Source organism: Zingiber officinale, chromosome 2B (assembly GCF_018446385.1).
Source record: "Zingiber officinale cultivar Zhangliang chromosome 2B, Zo_v1.1, whole genome shotgun sequence".
NCBI lineage: Eukaryota > Viridiplantae > Streptophyta > Magnoliopsida > Zingiberales > Zingiberaceae > Zingiber > Zingiber officinale.
Window position 1 is genome coordinate 5,053,912 of NC_055989.1, and position 26,970 is coordinate 5,080,881.

The 26,970-nt window shown below is 37.6% G+C and overlaps 4 protein-coding genes across 4 annotated transcripts; 3 read left to right on the top strand and 1 right to left on the bottom strand.

Annotated features, from left to right (window-relative positions):
* The first annotated feature begins 9,528 nt into the window (after window positions 1-9,528).
* Window positions 9,529-15,747, top strand: LOC122045160 (actin-depolymerizing factor 11-like). Its single transcript, XM_042605262.1, has 3 exons — window positions 9,529-9,711; window positions 14,322-14,587; window positions 15,370-15,747. Exons 1-3 carry the CDS (start codon window positions 9,691-9,693, stop codon window positions 15,518-15,520), a joined length of 438 nt encoding a protein of 145 aa, XP_042461196.1. The 5' UTR covers window positions 9,529-9,690; the 3' UTR covers window positions 15,521-15,747.
* Window positions 15,748-19,458: 3,711 nt separating this feature from the next.
* On the top strand, window positions 19,459-20,344 carry LOC122045163 (auxin-responsive protein SAUR71-like). Its single transcript, XM_042605264.1, has one exon. The coding sequence runs from the start codon at window positions 19,796-19,798 to the stop codon at window positions 20,147-20,149; it is 354 nt and encodes a 117-aa protein (XP_042461198.1). The 5' UTR covers window positions 19,459-19,795; the 3' UTR covers window positions 20,150-20,344.
* Window positions 20,345-21,013: 669 nt separating this feature from the next.
* LOC122045159 (LOB domain-containing protein 4-like) lies at window positions 21,014-21,989 on the bottom strand. Its single transcript, XM_042605261.1, has 2 exons — window positions 21,570-21,989; window positions 21,014-21,463 (listed from the first exon to the last, which is right to left on the bottom strand). The coding sequence occupies exons 1-2, from the start codon at window positions 21,792-21,794 to the stop codon at window positions 21,122-21,124; spliced, it is 567 nt and encodes a 188-aa protein (XP_042461195.1). The 5' UTR covers window positions 21,795-21,989; the 3' UTR covers window positions 21,014-21,121.
* A 2,493-nt stretch (window positions 21,990-24,482) lies between these two features.
* LOC122048110 (putative proline-rich receptor-like protein kinase PERK6) lies at window positions 24,483-26,824 on the top strand. The gene is made up of 7 exons (XM_042609717.1): window positions 24,483-24,915; window positions 24,958-25,455; window positions 25,568-25,654; window positions 25,744-25,814; window positions 25,889-25,965; window positions 26,049-26,190; window positions 26,274-26,824. The coding sequence occupies exons 1-7, from the start codon at window positions 24,483-24,485 to the stop codon at window positions 26,694-26,696; spliced, it is 1,731 nt and encodes a 576-aa protein (XP_042465651.1). The 3' UTR covers window positions 26,697-26,824.
* The last annotated feature ends 146 nt before the right edge of the window (window positions 26,825-26,970 follow it).

Genomic DNA, 26,970 nt, shown 5'->3' on the forward strand with positions numbered 1-26,970 from the left:
GCTTATAAAGTTTTTGATTCTCTTCTAAATTTTCTCAAAAATATTTTTCTTGCATAAAGTTCCCTGCCTAGAAAGCTCTTAATTCTGATGACGAAAACTTAGCAATTGTTAAAATAAAAAAAAGGTAATTTTGATTGCAAAAACTTAGAAATTTTTCAAAAATTATTTTTAACTTACAAATTTTCTTTAACTTAGAACTGTTTTTCAGAAAATCATTGAAATAGTTTTTTTTAAGTGTCAACCCTTGATTTTTCTTGCAACCCCAATTTTTTATGTGATCAAAGGGGAAGAAGAAAAAAATATAAGTCTAGGGGAGGTAGAAATTATTTTTTTTTTGAAATTTAATTTGTCTATCTTGTTGCACGTTATTGCAATATAAATTGTTTATTTTTATGTCTATTTTAACCCTAGCTTAATTTGGATTGATCACATAAAAAATGAGGAGATTGTTGGAACCCTAAGGTTGTTTTGGTATGATCAACAAGTTAAGTTAGGTCCTATGTTTCTAACCTTGTGTCTAAGTGTGCAGGAGCTTAGGAGCACAGGTAGTTGAGCGGAAGATGCAGCTAGCGAGAAGGATGACACACGGTGCGTCCGAGGGACAAGGCGCTGCGGAAGAATACACCGGCGGATGAGAAGGAAGCATGCGGTGGTTCCGAGGGACGAGAAGCTGGAGCGGAAGACTGCTCAAGGAGCAAGAGACGCAGCTAGCGAGAAGGTCGGCACGGGGTGCGACCGAGGGACGAAGACTGCGGATGAGTACGCTGGCGGACGAGAAGGAACCATGCGACGATTCCGAGTGACGAGAAGTTGGAGCGGTAACCTGCTCGAGAAGACCGGAAGTTGGGTTCGGGTGAGCCCTTTTCCGAATGGCCGAGATCACCCAAGCGAGCGGATATGGAGTTGAAGACCCATACCAAAGCAACCAGAGCCGGAGCAGAGGAGCAGAGGATCAGACCGAAAAAGTCAACCAGAGTTGACTTTTGGGTCCGGGGCGTCCGGAACGTACCGGGGTGCCCGAAACATACCGGGGCACCCAGAAGTCCATCTTTGACCAGATCGAGTCTTTCGCGATCTGAACGTGGGGGGATAGAGTTTTATCCCCCCAGGGCGTCCGGAACCCTTCCAGGCGCCCCGACCAAGGCTATAAATATAGCCTTGGTTCAGAAGCTTTTCAATGAACTCAGAAATTCACTTCCAACGCTTGTGTGCTGTAATTTAGAGTTAAGCTTCTGTTTTCTGCGCTTCAACGTTATAAGAGGCTTCTCCGCCTGAAAGAGTATTTAGTGCTTCAACTTCTTTGAATTAACAACCACATCGATTGTAACCAAGTAAATCCTTTTGCCTCTTCTTTTAATGTTTTATTTACTTTCTGCTTATTCTTTATGCAAATATTAGTTTAAGAGTTCGAGAAGGGTGGTTTTGTTTTTGTATTTGCAAACTATCCAACCTCCTTCTAGCTGGTCGCTAACGGTCCTACAATTATGACTTCTCCCCTTTTGTGTTAATCATATGACTTCAGATTTTTTCTTCTTGTGAACTTTGTTAAAAAAAATCAACAGAGACAATAAAGAATAAAAAGGTCCTTGATTTGTCTGTTCAAGGAACAAGCGGTAATGATGACCGTCAGGACAGCGATGAGCGCAAGGCTGACGCACCACCCCCGCCTGCCCTTTATCTTGTTGGTGTCGTAATTGATCAAGTTTATGGCGAGGATGTCGATTGTGATCATGAGTTGGAAGCCGATGTTGAGCATGTCGCGGAGCTGCCATATTCTAATTTAAAGGGGTACGTGAGATGTCAGATTCCATTGTTCTAAAACATGATCTATTTCACGATAAAAGTCAAATTGAAGGCAAAGAGTACTTAGAATCTGATTTGGCAAAGGAAAAACTGCAGACATTTAATCCCAATGTAGCTGATGATAGTGGTTGTACAAGTGAGTCTTCTGCAGATTGCTTATGTTCTATTTGTATTAAAATTCTTATATAATAAATATGATCATTATGGGTTTAGCCATCCTTTTTTTAAGCAAATGTGTTGCTTTATTTCATATTGCCTAACTTATGTGAAGTTCATTGTTGTAATAGGACTATGATTTGATTCCAGAATCTCAAGTAGAGTTGATTCTCAGCAACTTGTGTAACAGTTGATCACTAATAAAATGGTTATCAAGATCTCCTTATAATAAACTTTATAAGCATCAATTATCACAAAAATTTACTCAATCAAAATAAAACTTCAAATCGTATTCCTCAAAAAACTTCGTCTATACCAATAACCAGCAAAACAGGGGTGAATCACAAAGGCATTAATCGGTTTAAAATGGAGATGGAATTAGCAATTTCCTTTACTGAGTTCCTTGGAAACAAAATAAGAGAGAATGCAAGCAAAAAGTAAAGTCTCTCAGAGCTTCTGCTTAGTCTTTAGATCAATCATGCAATTTTTTCGATTCTCTATCGCTTGCATGAAGGCTCAGAGTCTGTCGAGCTTGAGGTGTTTAGTGTACCATTCTCACCAGTTACATTTGAATTAAGAACATCACCATCAGAATGTACAAGAGAATCATGCTTGCCATTCGTCGTGTTGTTGAGCTCTTCTACACTCCACGTTGGGCCCTCAATGACCTACAAGAAGCATATCCTTCAACAACAATATAACACAATTACATGATTATTTTTATCAGTGGAGGGAGACAAATTAAATAGTAATTACCTGGGTCGTTTGCAGGAAGTCGGATATATCTGCTAAGCAAGAAGGGCATTTATTCTTGAGAAATGAAATAGAATTGAAACAAAATAATAATTAGTATTGGATGGTCATTATTTGCTCTCACTTCATAGGTATAGAATAACATAAGTAATAAATAGGGAGAAGATCCATGATATTAATATCCATCCATGTGACTAGAAAGATTCTTTTTCACATTTTGTAAAAGAACCAATATGATAAGTACAAACAGTGGCTATTTGGGTTGATGAGAGGAAAAATTAAGCTAAATAATGAAAAGAAGAATAGCACTAGGGATGGAATGCCATTCATGTAAACCAAACATAGTATCTTTGGCAAATGAAGTAAATCACACTACTTTAATATTGTACAAACTCTATTAACAATTTGGACAAATTATAGGGACTAACCTTCACTTTAACATCAAATTTTAAGAAAAGCATATTATGTTGTTGATTGGCTGGTTGTCACAGAATTAATCACCTGACATTGTATTCAACAAAGAACCCTATAAATAGTAAATAGAGATATTTTGCTACAACGAAGTATATAAAGAAAAAGTTATCTCATAGGTACTGAACAATAATCCTCTATTGCTTAAAACATAATAAATCATACATTTCTTCTGGCCTTTGCAATTGATTTTTTCATAATGTGTTCAATCTTAGATTTTTCCTCTTTGTGGGTGGACAACCTTGAGGTCCTACTTTTAATGGAGAGTGTATTGTTTTCGAGCTTGATGTAGATGTTTCTTTCAGTTAGTCCGCTCTTGAATAATCTATCTGAATAACAATCAATTTTTTCCTTCGCATCTTTCAAGATTTCCACCAAAACAGAACAACCGTCATTATTATTTGCCCCAAGTTGTTGAACCTCTTGTATCAATGGAGTGAGAATATTATACCGATGTCTTTCTCCATCACAAACATATTCATCATAAATGTTAGTGATACTTTGATTGTTGGTGCAATATCCCCTGGGTCAAGGTTGATCAGGTTGACTAGACTTGAGTTGGCTCAAGCCTGAGTCTTAATGTTTGGTTTCGATATTTGACAATACGTGAAAATTACAGGTGCAATCGTCCGATTGGGAAGATTACTGGTGCAATTCCCCTCTGGTTAGGGTTTGACCAGTTTGGTGTGAAGAAGAGTCAAGTAGGTCAAGGTTGACCAGATACTTGACTGAGAAAGTCTTAACTAGAGGTTAGGTAGTTGTGAAAGTCCTGGTGAATGGAGCCAGACAGAGAAAAATCCTAGTGAGTAAAGCTAGGTGAAAGTCCTGGTGAGTGAAGCCAGGTAGATGGAAATTCCCGGTGAGTAAAGCTAAGCACTGTGAAAGTCCTGGTGAGTGAAGTCAGGCAGAGAAAAATCCTAGTGAGTAAAGCTAGGTGAAAGTCTTGGTGAGTGAAGTCAGACAGATGGAAAGTCCCGGTAAGTGAAGCCGGGCACTATGAAAGTCCTGGTGAGTGAAGTCAGGCGGAGGAAAATCCTAGTGAGTAAAGTTAGGTGAAAGTCTTGGTGAGTGAAATTAGGCAGATGGAAAGTCCCGGTGAGTGAAGCGGGGCAATGTGAAAGTCCTGGTGAGTGAAGCCAGACAGAGGAAAATTCTAATGAGTGAAGCTAGGAGAAAGTCCTGGTGAGTGAAGCCAGACACGTGGAAATCCAGGTGTATCAAGGTTGACTGGACACCTGATGTTGGGAAGTCCAAGTAGGTTAAAGGATTGACTGAATACTTGACACGAGGAAATTCAGATGGGTCAAGGGTGACTGGACATCTGGTAGAAGTCCAAGTGGATAATGAAGGACGAGACACTTGGTACAAAACGTTAAGTCCAAGTGGGTCAAGGTTGACTGGACACTTGACACAAGGAGAAAAGTCCAAGTGGGTCAAAGGGATTGATCAGACACTTAGTGAAAGAGTCTTAGTAGATCAAGGTTGACAGGATGCTAGGTATGAGATTCCAACAGGTCACGGTTAACCAGATGTTGGATTTGGGGACCCTAGACTTGGTTTAAGCAAGTCAAGGGGAGACCAATCGATCAACCAATCGATTGAATAGTGGTTCAATCGATCAGCCGATCAATAGGTACTGTGATGCAATAAGCAGTGGCCGAATCGGTTGGTCTATTGATTAGGATCTTTTGTTATAGGCACAGAACGCTTCCCAATCGATCAATCGATCGATTGGACATCTCCAATGAATAAACCGATCGATTGGGGGCTGGTTTTTCTCGCGCGATCACAGGAAAGCTTGAATCGATCGGTCGATCGATTCAGGCATTTTCCAGAGAGCACAGAAGAAGGCTGAATCGATTTAGCCTCCCCAATCAATCAGTCAATCGATTGGGAGGCGACCGTTGCGCAGGATAAATCCGTTGGCGAGCGTCTTTCTCCACAGTTCTTCCACTCCACTTCCAGCGATCACTCTCAGAGATTTACGCTAGTTCTTAAAGCTTTCTTGGAGCAAAGTGTTACTGCACTTCCAAGATCAAGAGGCTTTCCACACAAGAAGAAGAAGCTAGGGTTAGGATTTCATGCTGTAAATCTTGTAAAATTTTACTTGTATTTACTTCCCTTTTCTTTTTTCTTGTATTGAGAGTTTGTACAAAACTTCTCTGTCTTCGGTAGTTACCGAGGAGTGTTTTGATTAGTGGAGTGTGTGTCGCGTGTGGATCCTTGGATTAGTCACCTCTTCTTGAGGTAGATACCAAGTAAATCCTATTGTTAGCATTGTGAGCATGTTGTAAAGACTATCAGCTGCAAATCATTATCACGAAGCAAGCAACAAGCACACAACGAGCTATTCACCCCCCCTTCTAGCACCAAACACCCCTAACATTGATAACCACGCTTAATATCTTTGTGCTATCGACCCATAATATAATTTATAGGAACCTCAATCACCTTCATTCGTATCAATACAGAGATCACATGCCTACATAAAATTCCCCGAAACTCAAAAAGATGTCATAGACACTTAACTTGAGAATCTAACTCAGTATAATATACCCTGAAGGAAGCATTTCTTATAGGGTCTCCATTTTTTCCCAACAAAGTTTCTACCACTTCAAATATAAAAGCAACCCCTTCTTGCCTCACTAGTGAGGTATTGCAAAACATCAACCCTCTTATCTCATCTTGGAACAACTTAAATAAGTTATTAGTGTAGAAACTTTGAAATTGTCTTTCAATAGGATAACCAGAAATTACTGGTATCATAGAATTAAAAGAACCAAAATCCAAATTTTTTTTCTTTTTCAATCTTCTTCTACAGAGCATTATCAAATTGTTCAACAAATTACTTCAAAGAAGTGTTTGAATGAACATATTCATCAAAAAAAGCATTCATACTTTCACTCCTTTGAGATGTGGACATACCTGCCCCAAACTCGACGTACACAAGTATCCATCTATTCCTTTGTTCATACAAAGATTTCAACCAGTCATTATTCTCCAAATTAAAATTTTCAATCATTTTCATCCAATTCTCATCACATTCATTAATAGTAAGTGAGTTGTAAATAATATTCTTCAATTATTTCTTTATCATTTTATATTGAGCGTGACCACCTAATTTTGCTGGTAATTTTTTCATTATATACCAAAGACACAAACGATGATGAGAATTCAGAAATATCTCTTCAATAGTAATTGCCATGACACGACACTGGTTTGTGATTATGGCCTTCGGAGCACGTCTGAGCATACATATCAGCCAAGATTTGAACAACCATATGAATATTTCTGAATCTTCGCTTGATAATAATCCACATCCAAGCAAAATGGATTGACCATGATGATTCACCCCAATAAAAGGAGCAAATGACATATCATAACTATTAGTCAAATAAGTTATATCAAAAGTCACAACATCATAAAAGTAATCATATGCAGCCCTACATCTTGCATCTGCCAAAAAAACATTTCTTATTTGAGACTCTTCATCTAAATCAAGCACATAAAAGAAGTTTGAGTTCCGCCTTTGCATGTGGCAAAAATAATTACTCAAGGCTTCAGCATCTCCATCCCTTAACCTCAACCTTCTAGCTTCTGAAATATAATTCCTACACTTTCTCTCATCAAATGTCAAATTCTCATAGCCTCCAGCCTCAACTACCAATGAATGAAAACTTTTACTTAAGTTATTCCTGCTTGATCATTTAATTCAAGTTTCCTCTTTGTGGTTGAATCCAATTAATTATTACATCTAAAATGTCATGACTTTCTCGGGCTCAAGACATAATTATGTTCAAGAGATACACTACTTATCACAAAGTTATTATCATTCCGAATAACAACATTAATCTTAGTTTTACAATTTGTCTTAGTAAAAAGTCTAGGGTACAAAGCATTTTTTGCTTGAGATATTATTTTACCACTTTTGGCACATCCAAAATAAAAAATTTTTTGCTTTCCATCATCTCATTTTTTATCACCTAATTTGGAAATACCAAAACCAACATTTTGAGCATAGAATTTATAAAAATTATGAACTTCATTTTTAGATAGAAAAGTCATTCTAATCTTAGGAATCATGACTTCATTTAAATTAGATGGAAATAGGTCTTAATTCACATGGTCGTTGTTATCCTTTACCTCATTTGAATCACTTTTTTCTTGTTCCATGACTATTTTTTACCTACATTTATTGAAAAATAGAAGGCAGGTAAGTATTCACCTACATTTTTTTTTTTAAAAAAATAGAAAATAGATCCAAAAAGTTAAGTATCCAAATGAAAAGTAAGGAGTTCTAGAAAAGAAAGAGGGGTGGAGTTGAAATCAAATAAGAAAAAATCTTATTTAAAGGAGAACCCCGACAACTTAATCCTAGCTCTTCTAGTTCATCTGTAAAGCCGGACGGTGAGGACAATGGTAAAATAGGTCTCTCCCAAATATTGCCAGCTATCCATTCCTCTCCCTCCCCAACTACGGTAAAATCACACACAAAACTTCAATAGAATTCAGTCAATAGATTACCTTCTTTGGAAGGTACAAAGTATGTGCCACAGTCTAGTCTTGTTTACAAGGAGAGTCGAACCCAATAGCTACCTTGGGGCGAGCTGAGCAACTAAATAGAAGAAAACCAAGCAACATTAAAATCCAAATAGAAGAAAGTTGATTTGGATAAAAAAATCACAAAATTTGTAAAATCAGCTAAGGAAACTAGTGTCACCAATATTGGTATCATAGAAATACCTCATATTTGGATTCAGGGCAGATTTAGGGTAGGAGAGGGCTAGGGGAAGAATCCAGGTTCGCCGGGCGTTCAATGGGCACGGAGAGCGGAGAGATTTAGGGCAAGGAGGCGGAGAGAAAGGAAGAATCCAGGTTCGTCGGGCGTCCGATGGGCGCGGAGAGCAGAGAGCGAAGAGATTTAGGGCAAGGAGGCTGAGAGAAAGGAAGAATCCAGGTTCGTCGAGCGTTCGATGGGTATCGGGAGCTCGATGGGCGCGGAGAGCGGGAGCAGAAAGATTTAGAGCAGGGAGGCGGAGAGAAATAAGCGCGGAGAGATGGGCGCAGAGAGAAAAAATCAATTTGTTGGTGCTAATGTGGAAGTGCCCACGCAGGAATCCACATTGGTTAAGATGAGATACATATCATTTCTCTATATATTAATAAATTAAATTAATTCTCAACTTAATTAATAGATAATTTAATAAAGTCTAATGAAATTAGACCCGAAAAATATTTTATAAAATTTATTTAAATCTTAAAAATTCATAAATAAATTTTATATATTTATATATATTTATTTTAATAATATTATTACTAATCAAAGTAATAATAATATTATTAATTTTATTACTAATCAAATTTATTAATTCAACACTTTATTAAAAATTTGATCAAATTAAAGGATTACCAATATTTAATGATAATTTGGATCAAATTTGTAAATAAAAATATTTAAAATTATTATAATATTGTTAGATTTAAAATTATATTATTAAAGTTTTTTAAAAAAATTACAAATTGAGACGTTATCCTCTCTTTGTTTTTAGTCAAAATAAGATAAAAGTATAAAAAGTTGAAAAAAATTATAGACAAATATGGTATTTATTATTTTATTAAAAAATAAATTTAATTAGGTATTTTAGGTTTTATTCGAAAATAAATATCGTGTGAGATCATGACTACCTACGCTTTTTCAAGATTGCATAAACCCCCTTAAATATATAAGTTTTCATAAAATTTATAAATGTTTGTAAAAGTTTTGCAAAAAAGTCTATAGAACTTCATGTAATTCTTTTTACAACTGAGATTCTATAAAAATCTATAACTCCACAAAAGTCTATCATTAAGAAAAAGTTAATGAAAGTCATTTCATCTCTTGATTGAATACACCCCTTTAAATTTATGGAGTAAAATTAATTTTCTAAATATTAAAATATTATTTAATTTGGGAGGGAGAAAAAATAAAAGGAAATGAATTGGGTAATGAAAAATATATATTACATAGGAAACGAAAAAATAAAGGAAATTTATTATGTAATGAAAAATAGATATGATATAAAGAGAGAAAAAAAAATAAAGAAATGAATTGGGTAATGAAAAGTAGATATTACATCGGGAGAGAAAAAATAATAAAAAATAAAAAAAATAAAAATTTTAGGATACTTAATATAGTAGGTAGTTAAAAATAATTATCTAAATTTAATAAAATGTATAATTTATATTAAATTTAAAGATATTATAAAGAACTTTTAGGGGCGTTTCAATTTTTTTTTATAAAAATATAATAATTTAAATTAAAGGTCGGGCCAAAATGGTAAAATGAGTAAACTATGAGAGAGAATATATATCCTTTCGTCTGCGCACAACCTGTTTAGTAGGCTAGAAAAGCAGCAGCCGTGAACCGGCAGAAGAAAAGGCATCTGCTTCCACCACCACTTCTTTTCTCCCGATCGGCATAAAGAAAAACCAGGCAAGGGCGGATCGCCTTACTGTTCTCCCGTCGATATGTCGTTGCTCCGATCCTCTGTAAGTTCTCAGAGTGCCTACTTTTTTTTTTCTCGGCCAGATCGGGTTCAGTCGACTTCGATTTATTTGCCATCACTTTTGGTACCGAAGAACGGTCGATCTGTTGTTTTTTGTCGGTGTTTTTGTTCTTTTGGAGATCTGGTACAGTTCTACGGTCATTTTCTATACTGATCACCGCGGATCCACGGCTGCTTAATTGTATTTCGCTGTGATATCTTTGTTGCAATAGTTTAGGCCTTTTGATGTTTTAATGCTTGGGACGATAAGTAATGATCTGTGTCGTATTTTGTGGTCGGCACGGTTAGTTGTTTCGTAATTAGGTATCAGTTACCGGAATCTTCAAGTCGCGCGATTGTGGTCGCTGGATTTAATATATCTAATAACTTTTACTACTTAATTGTGTGTGTGTGCGTGTTTGGATTTTCCCTTGGAATCTAGTAAGACCTGTTTACGAATTTGTTTTTGGACATAAATTTGCCCTGTTTTGAAAGTCATGAAGCGGTGTTTTGCAAAACTTTTGGTTTGTTGTTAGCCTGAATCATGTCCATGGGAATACAATTTGTCACAAATGTTTTCCCCTTTGATTTTCCTTATTTTTCAATAAGTTGGGGTTGATATGGAAGATTGATTTTCCGGAAATTTGGCAGAAGGTCCTGCAAAACTCTTTTTCAGTTCTTTTTTAGCTTATTTTATGATAAATAATTCTTAACACTGACTATTTAGTGTTTTAGAAGGATGTGGACTGCTAGTGCTGGTATATACTAGAGCGGATATTGATTTTATCAATTTAGGCTTAAGCATTTCAGTTATTTGGTTTAGGTAAGCTATGGGCCAATTTTCTCATTATGTTGGGGTTAGGTCATGACAATCAGTATCGTAGTGGATTTGGCGTCCAATAGTTGACCTAAATCTAGGTTCTACAACGGAATTTGATGAGAAAGGCTATATAAATAGCGGAGCCACTGTGACACGCCTTTGTATATTAGGATTTGTTTTGTGCTATGAGGTGAAGGGTATACTTGCCACAATAGTAAAGTTGCTGTAATGTGACTTGGTGGTCACGGATTCGAGTCACGGAAACAACCTACTAAACATGAGTCTCCTAATCCTACATGTGTCTTTAAATCCTACATGAACCTCCTAATCTTGGTTAGGTTTTTTAGACCAGGACATCAACCTACTAAACAATTAATAAGCTTGTTGTCCATTTTTAGATTTGAATTGATTCATTCCCAAAAGTATTGCATTCTTATGTGAGATTTAAGTGTTTAATGCACCACAATTGCGATAAGTAGTCCCATTTCTTCTCTTCCAACCTAGGACTACCTCATTCTGATTTTCTGATGTGAATTGAGAGAATTAACTTAATAACTGTGGGGTGACTACATTATATATGCTAAATCCCATGTTAATACATATATTTGATCTTGTTAAATGTCAAACTATCCACTGAACTAGTGGTGCTATAATCTCCCTCATTGTTGTTGGATAGATGATAGAAGTGAGGAGGGATGACAATTAGAGGTACTCAGTCTTTTCCTTACAAGGAAATCATCAACAAAAGTGAAATTGTGGAAACCAATGAAGGAATACATCTTCAAGAGACACAACAAAACCCACCTTCAAAGAAAATAATTTTACTCATGGTTCAGAAGTCCTCATCATGGTTACAAGAAGATTCCATGTATAATTGAGAATAGGGTTCTTGTCAATACTGACTCTCATTTCAAAAAGAAACTAAACAATCAAGTAATCTACTTTTCAAAAGTTTGGCAGATACCTATCTAAGTATTTGTTCTAGAGGCAACTTCAAGACAAGCATGCATACACTTTACAATACCTAAGATAGAACTAATCCCAAACTTGAAATTTCGAACCTTTGCTGTAAAGACTAGAATTCAAAACGATCAGTATGACTTGTGTCCAACATGAGTGTGCTTGAGCTTGTAAAAAACCCTGTTGTGTCTCATTAAGTCTTGACTCAGTTATCTAGGCCCCAACTCTAACTTCTTCCCTAGAATGAAGCCCTAGTTGGTGATTGTGAAAGGTATCTCCTACCATATCCCCCCTTCATGAATTATGTGTACACTTGATCTTGACCTGTTGTGTTGCCTAAGATTCGACACCCTTATCTAATCCAAAATCTAAATTTTACCCTGTAGCGAAACTAATACAAACAGGGAAACCAATAACATAGAAAAGGAAATGACTTGGAGAATAATTGGAAAATACTCTGGCTGCAGTGCCTTGTATTTGTCAACAAACTCTGTTAAAGTATGCGTGCTATTAACTTAATATTATCATGGCATGAGGGTGGAGCTACTCCAAGCTTGATTATGTTGGAACTGGCTAGTTTCATAGTGGAACTGGACCTCTCATGCAATCAACTAGGATTGGATCCTGGACTGAATTAGATATTGGGCTTTTACAGGGCATGAAACATTGAGTAAGGGAGATCAAAACAATCTCAATTATCTCCATTGATAATGTAGTAGTTTATAGGCGAATAAAGTTTAGATGGGGGAGTATTACCATTTTTTTTTCTTCTGATGAGCTTCTAAAATATATCAGGTTAACCAGTTAGTATCTGTTTGTGTTATGATATATGGTCGACAAAATAAATTTTATATTAGCAATTATAACACAAGGAACTCTATCCTTATCTTCACCTTGAAAGACTATAATATTATCATTGCACAAGTCATGTATCATCATGCACCATCATTTATGTTTTGTTTACTCCGAAGTGTGGATTGAGGAAGGACAGAAAGTAATGAAGGAAAAAAATTCAACTGGGAAGGGAAGAGAAAAGAAAAAGGAGAGGGAAAAGAAAAAGGAGAGGGAAAAGAAAAGTATCCTTCGGGATGGAAGAGAAGAAGGAAGAGACCGCTCGCTTGCTCACAGGCAAGCTCCCTTGGCTGCCTGCTTGCGGGTGACCCCGGCCGCTCGCCTACTCGTGGGTGAGCACCCTTGATAGCTTGCTCGCATACCAGCGCCTCCTGCCGCTAGCCTACTCGCGAGTGAGCTCCCCCGGCCGCTCGGCCACCCGCTTGCTCGTTGCTCTGACGAGCATGAGGTGGTTGTGCAATGATGCCCACACGGAGTAGGGTAGGGTGGCCACACAATGCATCTCTCGCACAGAACTGCAGACCAGCCGCGACTTGAGTAGTTGAGGCGGAGACGGGAAGGAAAGTGGTTCTGTCCCATTTGGGTAGACAAAGACTTGTTCACAAATGAATTGAAGGATGAATTCGTAAATCCATCCATTGATTATTCTGTAACAAGTAAACAAGGGACAAAATAAACAATCCATCCTTTTTTATGAAGTAAACAACGGAAGGTTTTTCCCGCGGAAAACTTTCATTAGTTTTTAAATCCGTCCTTCCAAGTAGACAAAGCATTACTATTTTCCATGTAGACTTATGCTTTGTTTACTCCATGGTGGCAAAAGGCGACTACGCTCGCCCCCGCCAGCTCGTCCCAGGGCTAACACGGATGAGGTAAATCACGGGTGACTACTAGCTTTTGGAATAGTGACTAGCGCATGAGGGAGGTATTTTCCTCGGTTATGTCGAGATTCGAACCCTAGACCCAATGGTGGCAGCACCTTATGCGCTAGCCACTAGACCATCTCGAGGGGACTATATGCTTTGTTTACTCCAAAGTGCGGATGAGGATGGAAAAGAAATTTATGGTGGAAAATTATCCTGGGAAGAAGAGAAGAGAAAGGGTGAAGAAATCTCTTCTTTTGCATGCTTGTTTATCTTGATAGAGGAAGGTGAATATATGCGACCTAATTTTGTTAATAAAAAAAGGGTACATGCGTCATTTTTTTTTGTGTACATAATGTAATTTTGTGAGTTAAAAAGGATACATGTATCATTTTTTTTTTTTGTATATAATGTAATTTTGTGAATGAAAAAGGGTAGATGCGTAATTTTTTTCCCATCTGTTGCTTTCCGTCGGATTTTGATGTGATCGATTTTGGCTCTAAAACTATCTGCTGATGGATTGCGTTTCTCTTCCCTCTAAAAATTTTAATGAAGTAAATGGTGAAGACTTTTTCACTGCGAAAACTTTTCCTTGGTTTTGCTTTCTGCTCTCTCAAGTAAATTGACCATTATGCTTGATTTACCTTTTTTTATTTATATATTCTCTTTGTAATGCTATAACTAAGAGTGAAGTGCATACATTTTTTTTTTTGACCTTTCAGTGACTGTTCCAAGGTAATCTTGGTATTCCTATGACTTGGAAGTTTAAACTTAGCTGTGGAATTGAAGTGTATATGTAATTAATAGCAAGATATATCTATCCAGAGTCAGTCTTGGTTGCAAGGACTTCATATAATACAATTATATTTAACTTCTGTTCTTTTTTTTTTTTGTAAATTGGCTATAATTGTGAGACAGTTTTATGGTTTATATGTATATGTATCCTTGTCAACTTACTAAAGAATAGCTTGCTTTGTATGAATCCTTCTTTTGTGTAGATTTGATAAACTAAGCCCACAATCAAGTGGGCCATAGATGTCTCATTAATGTTGAAGTAACGACTCTCTCCTTGTAAACATATTACCTATTTTGTTATTTTCTCTTGTTAATTTATTTCAGTCGAATGCTTCCTCTGGGATGGGTGTTGCTGATGATTGCAAAAATATCTTCTTAGAGCTTCAGAGAAAGAAGACGCATAGGTATGTGATTTTCAAGATTGATGAAAAGCGAAAAGAAGTTATTGTGGAAAAGGTTGGGGCTGCTACTGAGAGCTATGATGAATTTATGGCTTCTCTGCCTGAAAATGATTGCCGTTATGCTGTCTATGATTTTGACTTTGTTACTGAGGAGAATTGTCAAAAAAGCAAGATTTTCTTCATTGCCTGGTGAGTCTCCCCGTGCCATCATTCATCTTTAACATGGGTATTATACCAGCATGAAAGATTTGTAAGGGGTGTCTGGTTGGTGAGTTTGAAAATGAATGGAATGTTAGTAAAAGATAGTGTTTGAATTGTGGATTTGAGAATGACAATTTGGGAATGATTTCAGATTTATGAAAATCAGCCAAATCCATATAAATAGGTGGGTTTCATTTCTATTATCATTATCATTCTCATTCCACCTTATTATCAAACTCATACTCATAGTCATTCCAGTCATTTAACCAAATGTCACCTTAAATTCAAAATCGTTTCTAATCTAGTTAATAGAGTTATATTCAATCATTTTGAGCACTTTATGGAAAGTGATAGAACTTTGCTGTAGTTGATCATGCAAAAACTTCAACAGATTTGCCCAGCAGAAGTCTTTGGGTTGAATGATAAGTAAATCATATGAGAGCATCACCTCTGCTATACATTGGATATCAGTGCATACTATCTTAACTGCTATCAAATTGATTTTTCATCAAAGTTAGTCACTATCATTTATGATGGTGCTACAATCTCAAAATAGAGTTCTACAGTTTGATCTAGATTCATGAGTATTGTGAGTTGTCCAAATTTTCACTAATCTGTGAATCACTGATTCATCAGAAATTTCCATTCCCATGTGAACTTGACCAGTTAGCCTACGACTGTTTTGCATTCCATGAATTGCTCGACTTTCATAATGTATAACTTCACCTGATTCGTACAAATTGATGTGTTATATTTCTTCTGGGCATCAGGTCTCCAGCTGTTTCTCGAATCAGGGCTAAGATGCTGTATGCAACCTCCAAAGATCGATTCAGGAGAGAAATGGATGGTGTCCACTATGAAATTCAGGCTACTGATCCAACAGAGATGGAACTCGATGTTCTTCGGGAACGTGCGCATTAAAGCAGATCTTCAAAAGGGCGAGCTGGAACTCGATGTTCTTTGAGTTAGCTTCATGTCCATTCGTTGCTCGCAGCTATCTCAGAACACTATTAAATATGTACAACTTTGCCATGCTACTTGATTCTGTTATTCATGTATTATCTGAAGCTTACATTGGTCGTTGATGAAACCGTGTGAATTGATACCGGATCTCTGAGACTTGTTTACATGATTATTGTTCCTGCTCATTTTCATTTGGCGTCTATGCCACTTGAAATCTTAGAACGGTTCCGCTAAAGTTACTCTTCTATTGTGCAATTAATCTGATATTTCCTCGTTTTTCTTAGCAGGGTCTGACTTCATGTATGTGTGAGTGAGCTCTAAGTCGATAACTTTTACTTCAATAATTAATCAGAAGAATGATTTTTTGTTGGATTTAGCTCCCATTTCTCCTTCAGAAAGATGCTCCAAATCCTCAAGAGTGTCGACAGAGGTGAGAACGAACTGAATTGGAGATCTTGTTCACTTAAATTGTCCACTGATTCCTAAGTGTTGTATTTGTAGGGTGGTTATGGGACTTTTGTAGGGTGGCTTTATTCCTTCTCAATATGTGCACTTTCTTCTTCGTGTGGTATGTGACCTTTCTTCTACGGTTTTCCTCCCTTTTGAATAAATTTTGTGTTTTCAGAGGTTCAGTTGATGACGACTATATGCAAAGTAACAATTATGATCAAATTTAGGTATGATCACCTCTTAAAACTCAAAATGCCACAGGTATATAAAGTTTGCAATACTTCAACAGCTCATGCAAAAGACGATGAGACGATACTTATAGTTTGAAAGAGCATATACACCGACTTTGTATAGCATCAAAATTTCTTAGTGGGTCTAATTTGGCTCTATAGCTTGGGAAGCTATTAGCTGATTAAGGCATATCAGAGCAATGATATCGAATAAAAAAACAAACATGATCTAATCTAAAGAAATTTGAGCATATGTTTTTATTAGATATTTGAAAAAAAATAATATAAAACACGACATACACGAGATGGTGGGAAGAGTTCTCCTAGCATTTCATTTTGCTCTAGTGCAACTGTGCAAAAAGGAAAAACAAAGAGAGAATCTAATCGATTTTGATAGTTCAATAAATGCCAATCCACCATTAATTATCGCAAAAATTGAGTATATATATATATATATATATATATGCATATGCTGCGGACAAAGCCCGTGCGAACTGCTATATATATATATATATATTTATTTGAATCATTGTTTTTGTTTATAGCAACGTTGGAATATTCTTTTCTTTTTCATCTGGTGCCCAATACTTTATTTTTTTTTTGTTTTTTTCTTCAAAGTTGGATCACTATTCTCTTCTTGTTTTTTATCCTTATTATAAAAATCCACGAAAGTGATTGAAAATATGAATACAAAATTTTAATTTCCACGTCAAAGCTGGTGTTGATAAATCTTATTATATCCCTTAAATCATACACTTTAGGCTTTTAAATTAAGCTCTGACCGTGTTTATTATTTATTGTTATTTTTTCATTTTTTATCTCAATAATTAATCATTTCAATGAATTAAGAAAATAACATTTATCAAAATAAGAGGTCAAGTCAAGTAGGTTTGGATTGTACTAGGATGATTCATGTTTTGAGAATTGGAATTATTGGTAGGGCTGTAAATGAACCAAGTGTTTACGAATAAGTTTAATGTTTGGCTTGGTAAGAGCTTGTTTATGTTCGTTTAATATACATAAGATTAATTAAATAAACAAGTTTGAACAGTTCGTTAAATTAAATAAACAAGCTTGAATATGTATGTGTTCAGCTTGTTAACGTCCGTGAACAACGTCCTTAAATAATGTTCGTGAACAATATTAACTAATAAAACTCTTTTTAATATGTTAAATAAATAATAAAATAAACAAATAAGTTTAAATTATCAAACTTAGTAACCAATCAAATAATTAAAGTTTTCAAATAATCAAATAAGCTTGAATTGAGAGCTCGATAACATTTAAACAAATCAAGTTCAAGCCAAGCTCGAACCAAGCTTGAATTGAGAGATCAATAACATCTAAACAAGCTAAGCTCAAGCCAAACTTCAATTAAGTTCAAACTCATAAAAAATAAATCAAGTCAAGCTTGAACAATCATTTCAAAAGTTTGGTTCATTTTAAGCTTGGTTCGGTTACCTTATCAAATAAGTTTGAATACCCCAAAACTCGGTTTGACTCGGCTCGTTTACAACCCTACTTGTTGGTTGGTTAAGTTTAGTGTTGAGTCGTACTTGCCATGACACAACTCGATGACTTTGGATTATAAATTCACCCGTCCATACAATCACACCTTCACCTCGTTATCACAAGAGCGTAGTCGAGTCGGTAATCATATAATAGATTTATAGTATGGAACAAGGGTCAAATCCTAACGAAGTTGGTAAAAAATGTCCTCCCACGAGAGGCATGTTCGGTACCTGATTTATTCTCTCCTAGTATCATTTGATAGTTGAGGAGGGATCGTCAAGATGATGGATTTTACCTTTTACAATATGTTGAATATAAAATTAGTCTTGAGTTATAGTGCAATGATATAATGGTAAAATACTTTTATAGTTAATCAAACATTCACGAGTCAATTCTTAATTACGGTGCATTGTGGAGCGATGAGCTGTTCATACTTTTGAATTTAGCTGAGTAGTCTATGAAAAATTTCTATAGAGCTGAATTAGTCATTTTCAAAATTAATCAGTTTAAAAAATTAGATACCTAAATTATTAAAAAAAAATTATAACAAGCAAATCTAATTAAATAAAAAAACCAATGAAACAAAGCATATTTCATAATCAACTATAGAACCCTATTCCTCCAATCCTCCTCCGTTTCAAACTTTCAAAAGACATTGAGTTGAATTGTTCAAAATATTCTTCTTTTCCCACCATGACAAAGTGGATGGGACACAATCTCTTTCTTCTACTCTTTCTTTATCTTATATCTATTGAGAGCGAGTGCCGCATCTAACTAAATAAATAAATTAGTAAATATAATATTAGATAATTAAAACAAAGGTAAATTGAAAATATCACGGAACCGTACCACGATGACTACGGAACCCTAAAAAATATATTATATTCTCCACCCACTGCTTTGTTTAAACATACAAAATATTACCATTATCTTCTGAAGAACCTTGTTTTTCTTTTTCCTATTTTAATATTAATGTGATGAATAATAGTTCATAATTATAAGATTCATAGAATCCTAGTGCTTATGGTTACTTATGAAATCTTTGTAGTAATCACTCACGGAAGCTTCCTCGTGATCACTTGTGGAAAGCTTAGTCCTCAAGCTCCACTAATGAAATAAATAAATATCCTAATTAGTTGGCATCCAATTTAAGTAAGATACCTATAATTTTAGATAATCCAAAAAAGCATGCGATCCAATCTATTAGTATTTTTATTAATCTCTGTTGTTTGTTCAACAAAAAAAATATTCCTAGTTGACTCATCAAAAAAAATTATTATAATAAACTTTTTTTTAAAGAGTATGGGCAAGCAACATGCCTATACATTAATTTTTTTTATATAGTTTTATGCGATTGCATTGTGATAATATTTTCTTGTACAACTTGAATCGAATTGAATTTTAAAATTGGATAGGGAAAAAAAAATTTGTTCACCTCAATTAAGGGTGTCAATTTGGATGGGTCGAATCAGGTTGATTTTTTTTTAACTCAATCTGAACTTGAGTTCAACTCGAAACCTCTAAACCTGAACCTGATCAATTTGAATCCAACCCGGATAATCCAAAAATCAGATTCAAAATTATTATTAATTTTAACTATTTTTCTTATAATTCTTCACTTTTATCTCAATAGTTCATCATTATCATACAAACATGATATTAATATACATAAAAATATCTTATTTTTTCAAAATAAAATTCGATTTAACTAAAAAAATCCACTAAATCTTATATTTATGTCAACCTGGTACAATCTGAATCCGATCCAATTCAATCCAAAAATTTTAACTCTCGAATTCGAACTTGACCCGAATCCAAAAACATCTAATTCAAACCTAATTTTTTTTTTATCGTCTTGGTTGGAATATCAGGTTTTTGACACCGCCTATCATCCCCGACCCCCATTATTTTATTTATTTTTATTTAATTTTTTTTGGACTGCTAAAATTCTTCAATATTTTGCTATAAAAAAACATGCCTCCAAATTAAAAGGAAAACCACTCGGTGGTTTCTGCGTATCGTCGGCGAAACTCGAAAGACGATGATGTGGCGGCTGTCGCGGGTGGCGGATTACTCCCAGTACGAGGCGCTGCGGCGGCGGCGGGGGCAGCGGAAGGAGCTTCCGGGGGAGCCCGGAGCGGGGGCGGCAGCGGAAGGCCACGTGCCGGTCTACGTCGGGGAGGAGATGGAGCGGTTTGAGGTCCCGACACGGTTGCTGAACCGGCCGGCCATCGTCGAGCTGCTCCGCCGGTCCGCCCAGGAGTACGGATACCAGCAGCGCGGCGTCCTCCGCATCCCCTGCCCCGCCTCGCTCTTCCGCCGACTCCTCGCGGCCGAGGAAGGGAAAGCGGCGGCGGCGGCGGAGGGAGCGGAGGAGGAGCTGCTCCAGTCCTAGTTCGACGAGCGGTTCCTGTCTTCTTTCGACCGGTGTTGAGCCGGCGAGTCGAAGCGGGAGCTTCGCTATAGATAAGCAGCCGCCGGCCACGGAGTGTGGTTGTGGAAAATAAAGCTCTGGCTATCTCTCTCTTTCGATCTTATTTGTCTTGTCTGCTTCAGACATGTTAATATATTAAAGCTAAGATTTTTGATAGGCGTTCATCTCCCGGTTTAGGCGACATGGATTTCCATGAAACTCTTTGCTCGATCTCCTCAAACTATTAAATTATGACAAGAATTCACCGCCATTTTCTCAAAATTCCGAAGTAATAGTTGAAGAACAGCAATCTTTTTTTTTTTAAAAAAAACAAGTCTTCGTAGAAGAATGAAGAATTTCGTATTTCCAATACCCAAGTTTCGCAAAATCCAATTTTTGGCAACAAAAACCGGAAAAGGAAGAATTTTGATGCAGAATCGAGGTCCATTAATGGCAGAGAACGTACTGGTGAGAGCCGACAAGGCATAGGATAGCGCGAGCAGCAGCATGGTAGAGGAAGAGGAAGAGGATGAGGAAGAGAAAGAGGAGGAGGGAGTGAAAGACGAATAAAGTGCAGAATATGCCGGCGATCTCGCGGCGGCGAACAGAGCAAACCCGGAATTCACGAACAGCGACGCGCCGGGCGACGAGCTCCTCCTCTTCCTTGATCCACAACTCGAGGAGGAGTTCTTGAGCGGCGCTCTCAGCCAAGTGGTGGAACCGGCGTCGGGGCTCACGGTACAAGAATCCCAACGCCGGCGACGCGATTCTGTCTTCGCCGGTGGTACGATTACTTTGCAACGGTCGAATTGAGCCTCTTTCGACTCAGAATATCAACATTACGAATTGCGCCAAGTTCACGATCGATTTTAGAAAAGGTTAATCTAGGAAAGGGGTTACACTCGATTGTTCTTGGTTCCTTGATCTAGAAGCTACTGCGAGCAGTAGCAACAATCAACCAAACCAAATTGGCGGCTGATCTCCCAAGTTGGACTCCTCCACCACCACCATGTCCAGCGCAACCACCTGCGACGCCGCCTTGTCCTCCGTCCCGGCCGAGGAGCCGGCCGGCGCGGTGGTCGGGCGCTGGCGGAGCGCGAGGCAGCACGCGGCGTGGCCGAGTCGGAGGTGGACCACCTGAGCTTGAGCCATGGCGAGCTGCGCCTGCAGGGCTTGGATTTGGCGGTGCAGGGAGGAGATGGCGGCGACGCAGCCGTAGACAGGGTCACGCAGCCGGGCGTTGGCCTCGTACACGAGACTGCTCACCGCGTCGCCTCGCTGCCCCACCGTCACCTCCTGCCGATCCAAACACGCTTCCCATCACACATAGCTCAGCCATTAGTTACAACAATTAGCAACGAAGATCGATCTATTCTCCCCCCTTTTGAGGTTTGGCTTTCACCTGCAAGAGCTTGCTGATGTTGCTAGCTCCGAAGACTCGGTGGACGTTGGCGAACTTGTGCGGCTCCTCCGCCGGAAAATGCGGCGCGAAGATGCAGTCCTGAGCGCACCGCCGTCTCAAAAGCTTGCAAGCGGCGCAGGGAGAAGCAATGCTGCTGCTGTTGCTCTTCTTCCTTCTCTCCTTGCTCATCACCATGATATATATCCTCCTCCTTCGCGCGATCATTCTATAATTGGGATGGAATTTAGGTGCTTAATATACGAGAGAGCAAGAACAGGGAAAGCAAAAAAAGCAAGAAGAGACACAATGAGACGAGCAAAGTAAAGCAAAGCCATGGAGATTATTGAGGATCAATTAAGCTAAGAAATGATTCGATCAAGGCAAGTTTGGATTTTGATTATGAGAGTGCATCCTCCATGCGACAGGCTTTATACAGATTCAAACTCATTGTTTAACCTCAAAGTCATGCGACTGATCACAATTTCGAGGAAATTATTGCTGGTATCTCTTTTTCTTTTTAATTGAAGAAAAGCACAAAAAGTGTTCTTACTTTTGCTCATCGAGCAAAAGAGAGAGAAAGAGTGTGCATGCGCAGTAGGAAACACTGTTACTGAAATATAATTACAGAGCTTCTTCTGTTCTGTTCTGTTCTGTTCTCTTCTCTTCTCTCCCTCTCAGAGCAGCATTCAATGGAGGAGAAGGCAATGGCGTGGCGAGCTGAATGATAGAGCAGGCCCAAGTTTAATAATGAGAGGGTGGTGACCGGCTTCACTTTGAGCACAATGATACAAACGTGTTCTTGTATAGTTATTGCCCCCCTCTGAAATGAAGAGGAACAACAACACAAAAAGCTAAGAGAGCGTTTTGGATATTCCTATTTTTATTTTTATTTTCTCAAAAATATATATTTTTTGAAAAATAGAAAATAATTTCTATGCTTTCTTTATTTTTCTAGAAAATATTATCTATTTTTTAAAAAATAAATATGAAAAATACAAACCTAACGCTATTTAAAAAAAAAATATGTGCTTTTGAAAAAATGGAAATTAAAAACATATAAACTAAATGTTCCCCTGAGACAAGGTTGAGTTGGCTAGTACGGAGCAGAGTTGATATCCTAAGGCAAGAGTTCAAATCTCGATAAAATCGAAAGGAAAAACCCCTCCTCCGCATTGACCAATTATAGCTTTTCGAATTACTTTCTCACAAATGATCGTGGGGCCGACTCCGTTGGATGATAGATTTAACCTTTTTACTATCATATAATTTATCTTCCTTAATTTAGAGACAATCCTGATAAAAATTATCATTTTTTACTGTAACAAAAAAAATAAACATTTTAATTTGGAAGACCGTCAATCTACTAAAAAAAACATTTTTAAAAATTAGAGGAATATATATATATATATATATATATATATATATATATATATATTTTAAAATATAGAATTTAATTTTTTTGTGATATTTATTATTTAGAATTAGAGTTTCTATAATTTTTTATTTTGATAGGAAATATAAATAATAATTATTAAAATAAAGTATATGTACATGAATAATGTCATTTTCTTTCTAGTCTATACTCTTCTACGTGTTGAATTTTTCGTAATAGTGAATTTGGGGTGACGGGTCTCCTTCATACAAATTTTTCATCGACCGTTAGGATAAATTAATAAGCGCTCGTAATGAAAAGGTACCAAGTTATCATCCAAATATATGTAATTTAATCTCCAGTTACAACATATTTGTAGGAGTTTTTTCTAGATGGGATACACAACTATAAGATGCTAAACTCTGAGACGTTCATCTGAACACTTTCTTGAATTACTTTGTCAGCCGATAAAAAAATTCTATATGGGACAGAGCGGTTCAATGTTACCTACTTACCTGGTTATAGTCTTCTAAATTAATCTTCAAATCATACTCTATACCTCACAAATCCTTCTCAATTATTTCCCTTTTTCCTTCATCAATTATTAAGTATTGATTACTCATACAAAAGCTGAATTTATAAATAAATTATAAATATTATTTTGTTTACTTGCAACTAGATTTACTACATCAAATGTTGCTTGATTATGTGCCAACTATAATCGATACAATATTGTGCTTGTCAATGCTAATATTCGATTCTTCGAGCGCAACTTCTCAATGATATTCTTCTTGCCTCCTTAATTATCCATTCTAGTTAATGATTCATGGGTGCATATTTATAGTTAGGGGACGAGTGTATTCATCTTTTACCATAATATTTATAACTAGGTGTTATAATTATAGGATATATTAACTTAGGAAGATAAAATTTTGGACCAAAACTATGAAGACATCTTTTTTTTCCCATAAAGGATATATTATGTTGATTTTTTTTTTCTGAAAAGAAATTTTATGATTAAAATTATTTAGAACTTTTGAAAAGACATTTTAAATGATATTGAAATGTTGTGTAAATACTTAAATAAATTTTGATTTGATATATTATTTGTACCGTGATTCAATTTGAGTCAAAAGTTATGATATATTAAAATTTAGAATTTTATAATTATCAATTATGATTTCATAATTCCTATAATACACTAGATCAATTCAAATTACGAGTGGTAGGCAAGAAGCAATCGATCACCACCCCCAAATTAGTTACTACTTCAATTGAAATTGGACGATGGTCATCATCACACTTTGCCTTCTTTCTTTTCCTCTGTTTTTTTTTTCCTCTTGGTTTTCCTCTCTTGTTCCTGTTTCCAATCAATATAATTCTATCGTCTTGATGATCTTGATTGGGATTGGAGGAGGCATTAGCACATTAATTAGATTATAGCTTTGTCGTATAACAACAGCTCAGAGGATCTTCTTCTTCCTCGTTTCCATTAATCTTCTACATTTTGTAGAGCTCGAACAATTTGAGGAGGAAGAAGAATGAGAAAATTGTCTTCTGCTCCGTCGGATGATTCCCCTCCGCCGCAGCCTCCCTCTTCGTCCAATTCTCCACCTCCTTCAACCTCTGAGAGTCCACCACCGCCACCGCCACCGCCAGTAAAGTTAAAGAACAATGAGGACGATGGCTCTTCACCACCGCCGCCTCCGCCGCCACCGCCACCTCCGCCACCACCTCCAAATACGTGGTGGCGGTCATCGCCTCCGGAGGAACTAACACCCCCTCCCCATTCAAAAGGACAAGGCGACATCAATTTGGCCATCCTCATCGGGGCCGTGGCAGGCTTAGGCCTCTTTCTAGTGCTCATGCTCGGCCTCTTCATATGCTGCTTGAGGAAGAAGAAGAAGAAGCGCCATGATCCAACGCAACATCACGCGGAAGGTTGGTCGTCATGCAAACGCAAAACGCTCGATCGTCTAATGGAAAAAATATACCCAACGAGTTTCATGTTTGTAGACACTGATGGCTTTTACATCGACGGGCGATCGCAAATCGTGAAGCTCTCACCTCCTCCTCCTCCTCCTCCGGGTTCATCGCCGCCGCCGCCGTCAAGCATGATGGCCGCCAGTGATGCAAGCTCGGCCTACTCGGGGCCCCGTGGACCTCTCCTGCCTCCTCCCTCCCCTGTCATTGCGCTCGGCTTCAACCAAAGCACATTCACCTTCGAGGAGCTTGCAACTGCCACCAACGGCTTCTCGGATTCGAATCTATTGGGGCAGGGTGGATTTGGGTATGTTCACAAAGGAATCCTACCCAACGGAAAAGAGATCGCCGTTAAACAGCTCAAGTCGGAGAGCGGGCAAGGCGAGAAGGAGTTCCGAGCTGAAATTGAGATCATCAGTCGAGTGCACCATCGACACCTTGTTTCTCTAGTAGGCTACTGCATTGCTGGTTCACAAAGATTGTTGGTGTATGAATTTGTGCCCAACAATACTCTTGAGTATCACCTCCATGGTTAGCACTCACTCTCTCCGTCGCTCCGTCCTGTTATTAAGTATTTTGCTTTAAGTTCTTTTCTCCGTAAGAGGTGGAATAGATTAACGCAAATTTTCACCATCTATTGCAGGAGAAGGGCTCCCGGTGATGGACTGGCCGTCGAGGCATAAGATTGCGTTAGGATCAGCCAGAGGCCTCGCCTACTTGCACGAGGATTGTGAGTTATACGTATGCTTGTTCATGTTTCTTGAACACACACGCGCACGAGTATCAATTTTGATTTGTCTAGTCGAATTGCTCGTGAAGGTCACCCTCGGATTATTCATCGGGATATCAAGGGCGCCAATATCCTTTTGGATTTCAAATTTGAAGCCATGGTAAGGGCGGGCATTTGGTTCAATAGTAAATTTCAAATTTGCTTGAGAATTAACCCATGAAAGAACACATCCAGGTTGCTGATTTTGGGTTGGCGAAGCTATCGTTAGACAACTACACTCATGTATCGACTCGAGTTATGGGAACTTTCGGGTGAGCGTGAAGCGTGCTTCGATAAGTGATTTGCCAAATGGTAAAAAAATTTCGATAATTTGAGGCATTGTCTTCCTTGCTAGGTACTTAGCTCCGGAGTATGCATCGAGTGGAAAGCTAACTGAGAAATCCGATGTCTTTTCGTTCGGAGTGATGCTTCTTGAGTTGATTACCGGGAGACGGCCGGTTGATAGCTCACAGATGGAAGATAGTTTGGTCGATTGGGTTAGCATGTGTAGCTCGTGCATGAGTTATTCTTACTTGGTTCATCGGACTAAATTATGCTCATTTTCCTTGATTGATACTAGGCTCGACCTATTCTCTCTCAAGCGCTGGCTGATGGAAACTACGATGTGTTAGTTGATCCTCGCCTAGAAGGTAACTATAACCCGTTCGAGATGGCACGCATGGTTGCATCTGCGGCCGCTTGTATTCGCCATTCTGCGAAGAAACGACCTAGAATGAGTCAGATTGTTAGAGCTCTAGAAGGTGATCTATTGAATGAAGACTTTGGTGAGGGAGGGAGGCTTGGACCCAACATGCTCTTCAGCTCAAGCTCCGAGTATGATTCGAGCTCCTACACGACTCCGAAGACCAACCGAGTTAAGAGAGTCATAGTAGCCAGTTCTGAGTATAGCAGCGAGTGCAGTGGACCGATCAGGGAACACGAGGGTCATCGATCTGCGTCGAGCATGGACTCTCTTCCGAGTCTGAACCCCAAAGAAGTATAGCTCTTTGAGGCAAGCTAGTCAATTCGGAACCTAGTCGAGGTTAATGTTGGTAGAGGAAAGGTCTTTTTCTTGTTTAAATTTTGATTGTATAGCTCATTCATTTGATCTCTCAGCTTTGTAGCACAAGTATATAGAGAAAGGTTGAACAATCTTGTTTTTTTTTTAACAATTATTTTCTTTACAATAGGTCATTTGTCATTAACCTTCATCTTTGTCGAAAAATTATACTTTACGAGGCAAGCTCAACTTTGTCCATGCAAACCAAACCAAAACA

What these genes read in the sequence shown, in the direction of transcription:
- LOC122045160 (XM_042605262.1), top strand. Translation starts at nt 9,691, where the DNA reads ATGTCGTTGCTCCGATCCTCT. An exon ending in TGTCGTTGCTCCGATCCTCT is followed by an intron (nt 9,712 to 14,321) that starts GTAAGTTCTCAG and finishes AATTTATTTCAG; the next exon opens with TCGAATGCTTCCTCTGGGAT. An exon ending in AAGATTTTCTTCATTGCCTG is followed by an intron (nt 14,588 to 15,369) that starts GTGAGTCTCCCC and finishes TCTGGGCATCAG; the next exon opens with GTCTCCAGCTGTTTCTCGAA.
- LOC122045163 (XM_042605264.1), top strand. Translation starts at nt 19,796, where the DNA reads ATGATGTGGCGGCTGTCGCGGGTGGCGGATTACTCCCAGTACGAGGCG.
- LOC122045159 (XM_042605261.1), bottom strand. Translation starts at nt 21,794, where the DNA reads ATGATCGCGCGAAGGAGGAGGATATATATCATGGTGATGAGCAAGGAG. An exon ending in ACATCAGCAAGCTCTTGCAG is followed by an intron (nt 21,464 to 21,569) that starts GTGAAAGCCAAA and finishes TTGGATCGGCAG; the next exon opens with GAGGTGACGGTGGGGCAGCG.
- LOC122048110 (XM_042609717.1), top strand. Translation starts at nt 24,483, where the DNA reads ATGAGAAAATTGTCTTCTGCTCCGTCGGATGATTCCCCTCCGCCGCAG. An exon ending in ATTTCAAATTTGAAGCCATG is followed by an intron (nt 25,815 to 25,888) that starts GTAAGGGCGGGC and finishes GAACACATCCAG; the next exon opens with GTTGCTGATTTTGGGTTGGC. An exon ending in CGAGTTATGGGAACTTTCGG is followed by an intron (nt 25,966 to 26,048) that starts GTGAGCGTGAAG and finishes CTTCCTTGCTAG; the next exon opens with GTACTTAGCTCCGGAGTATG.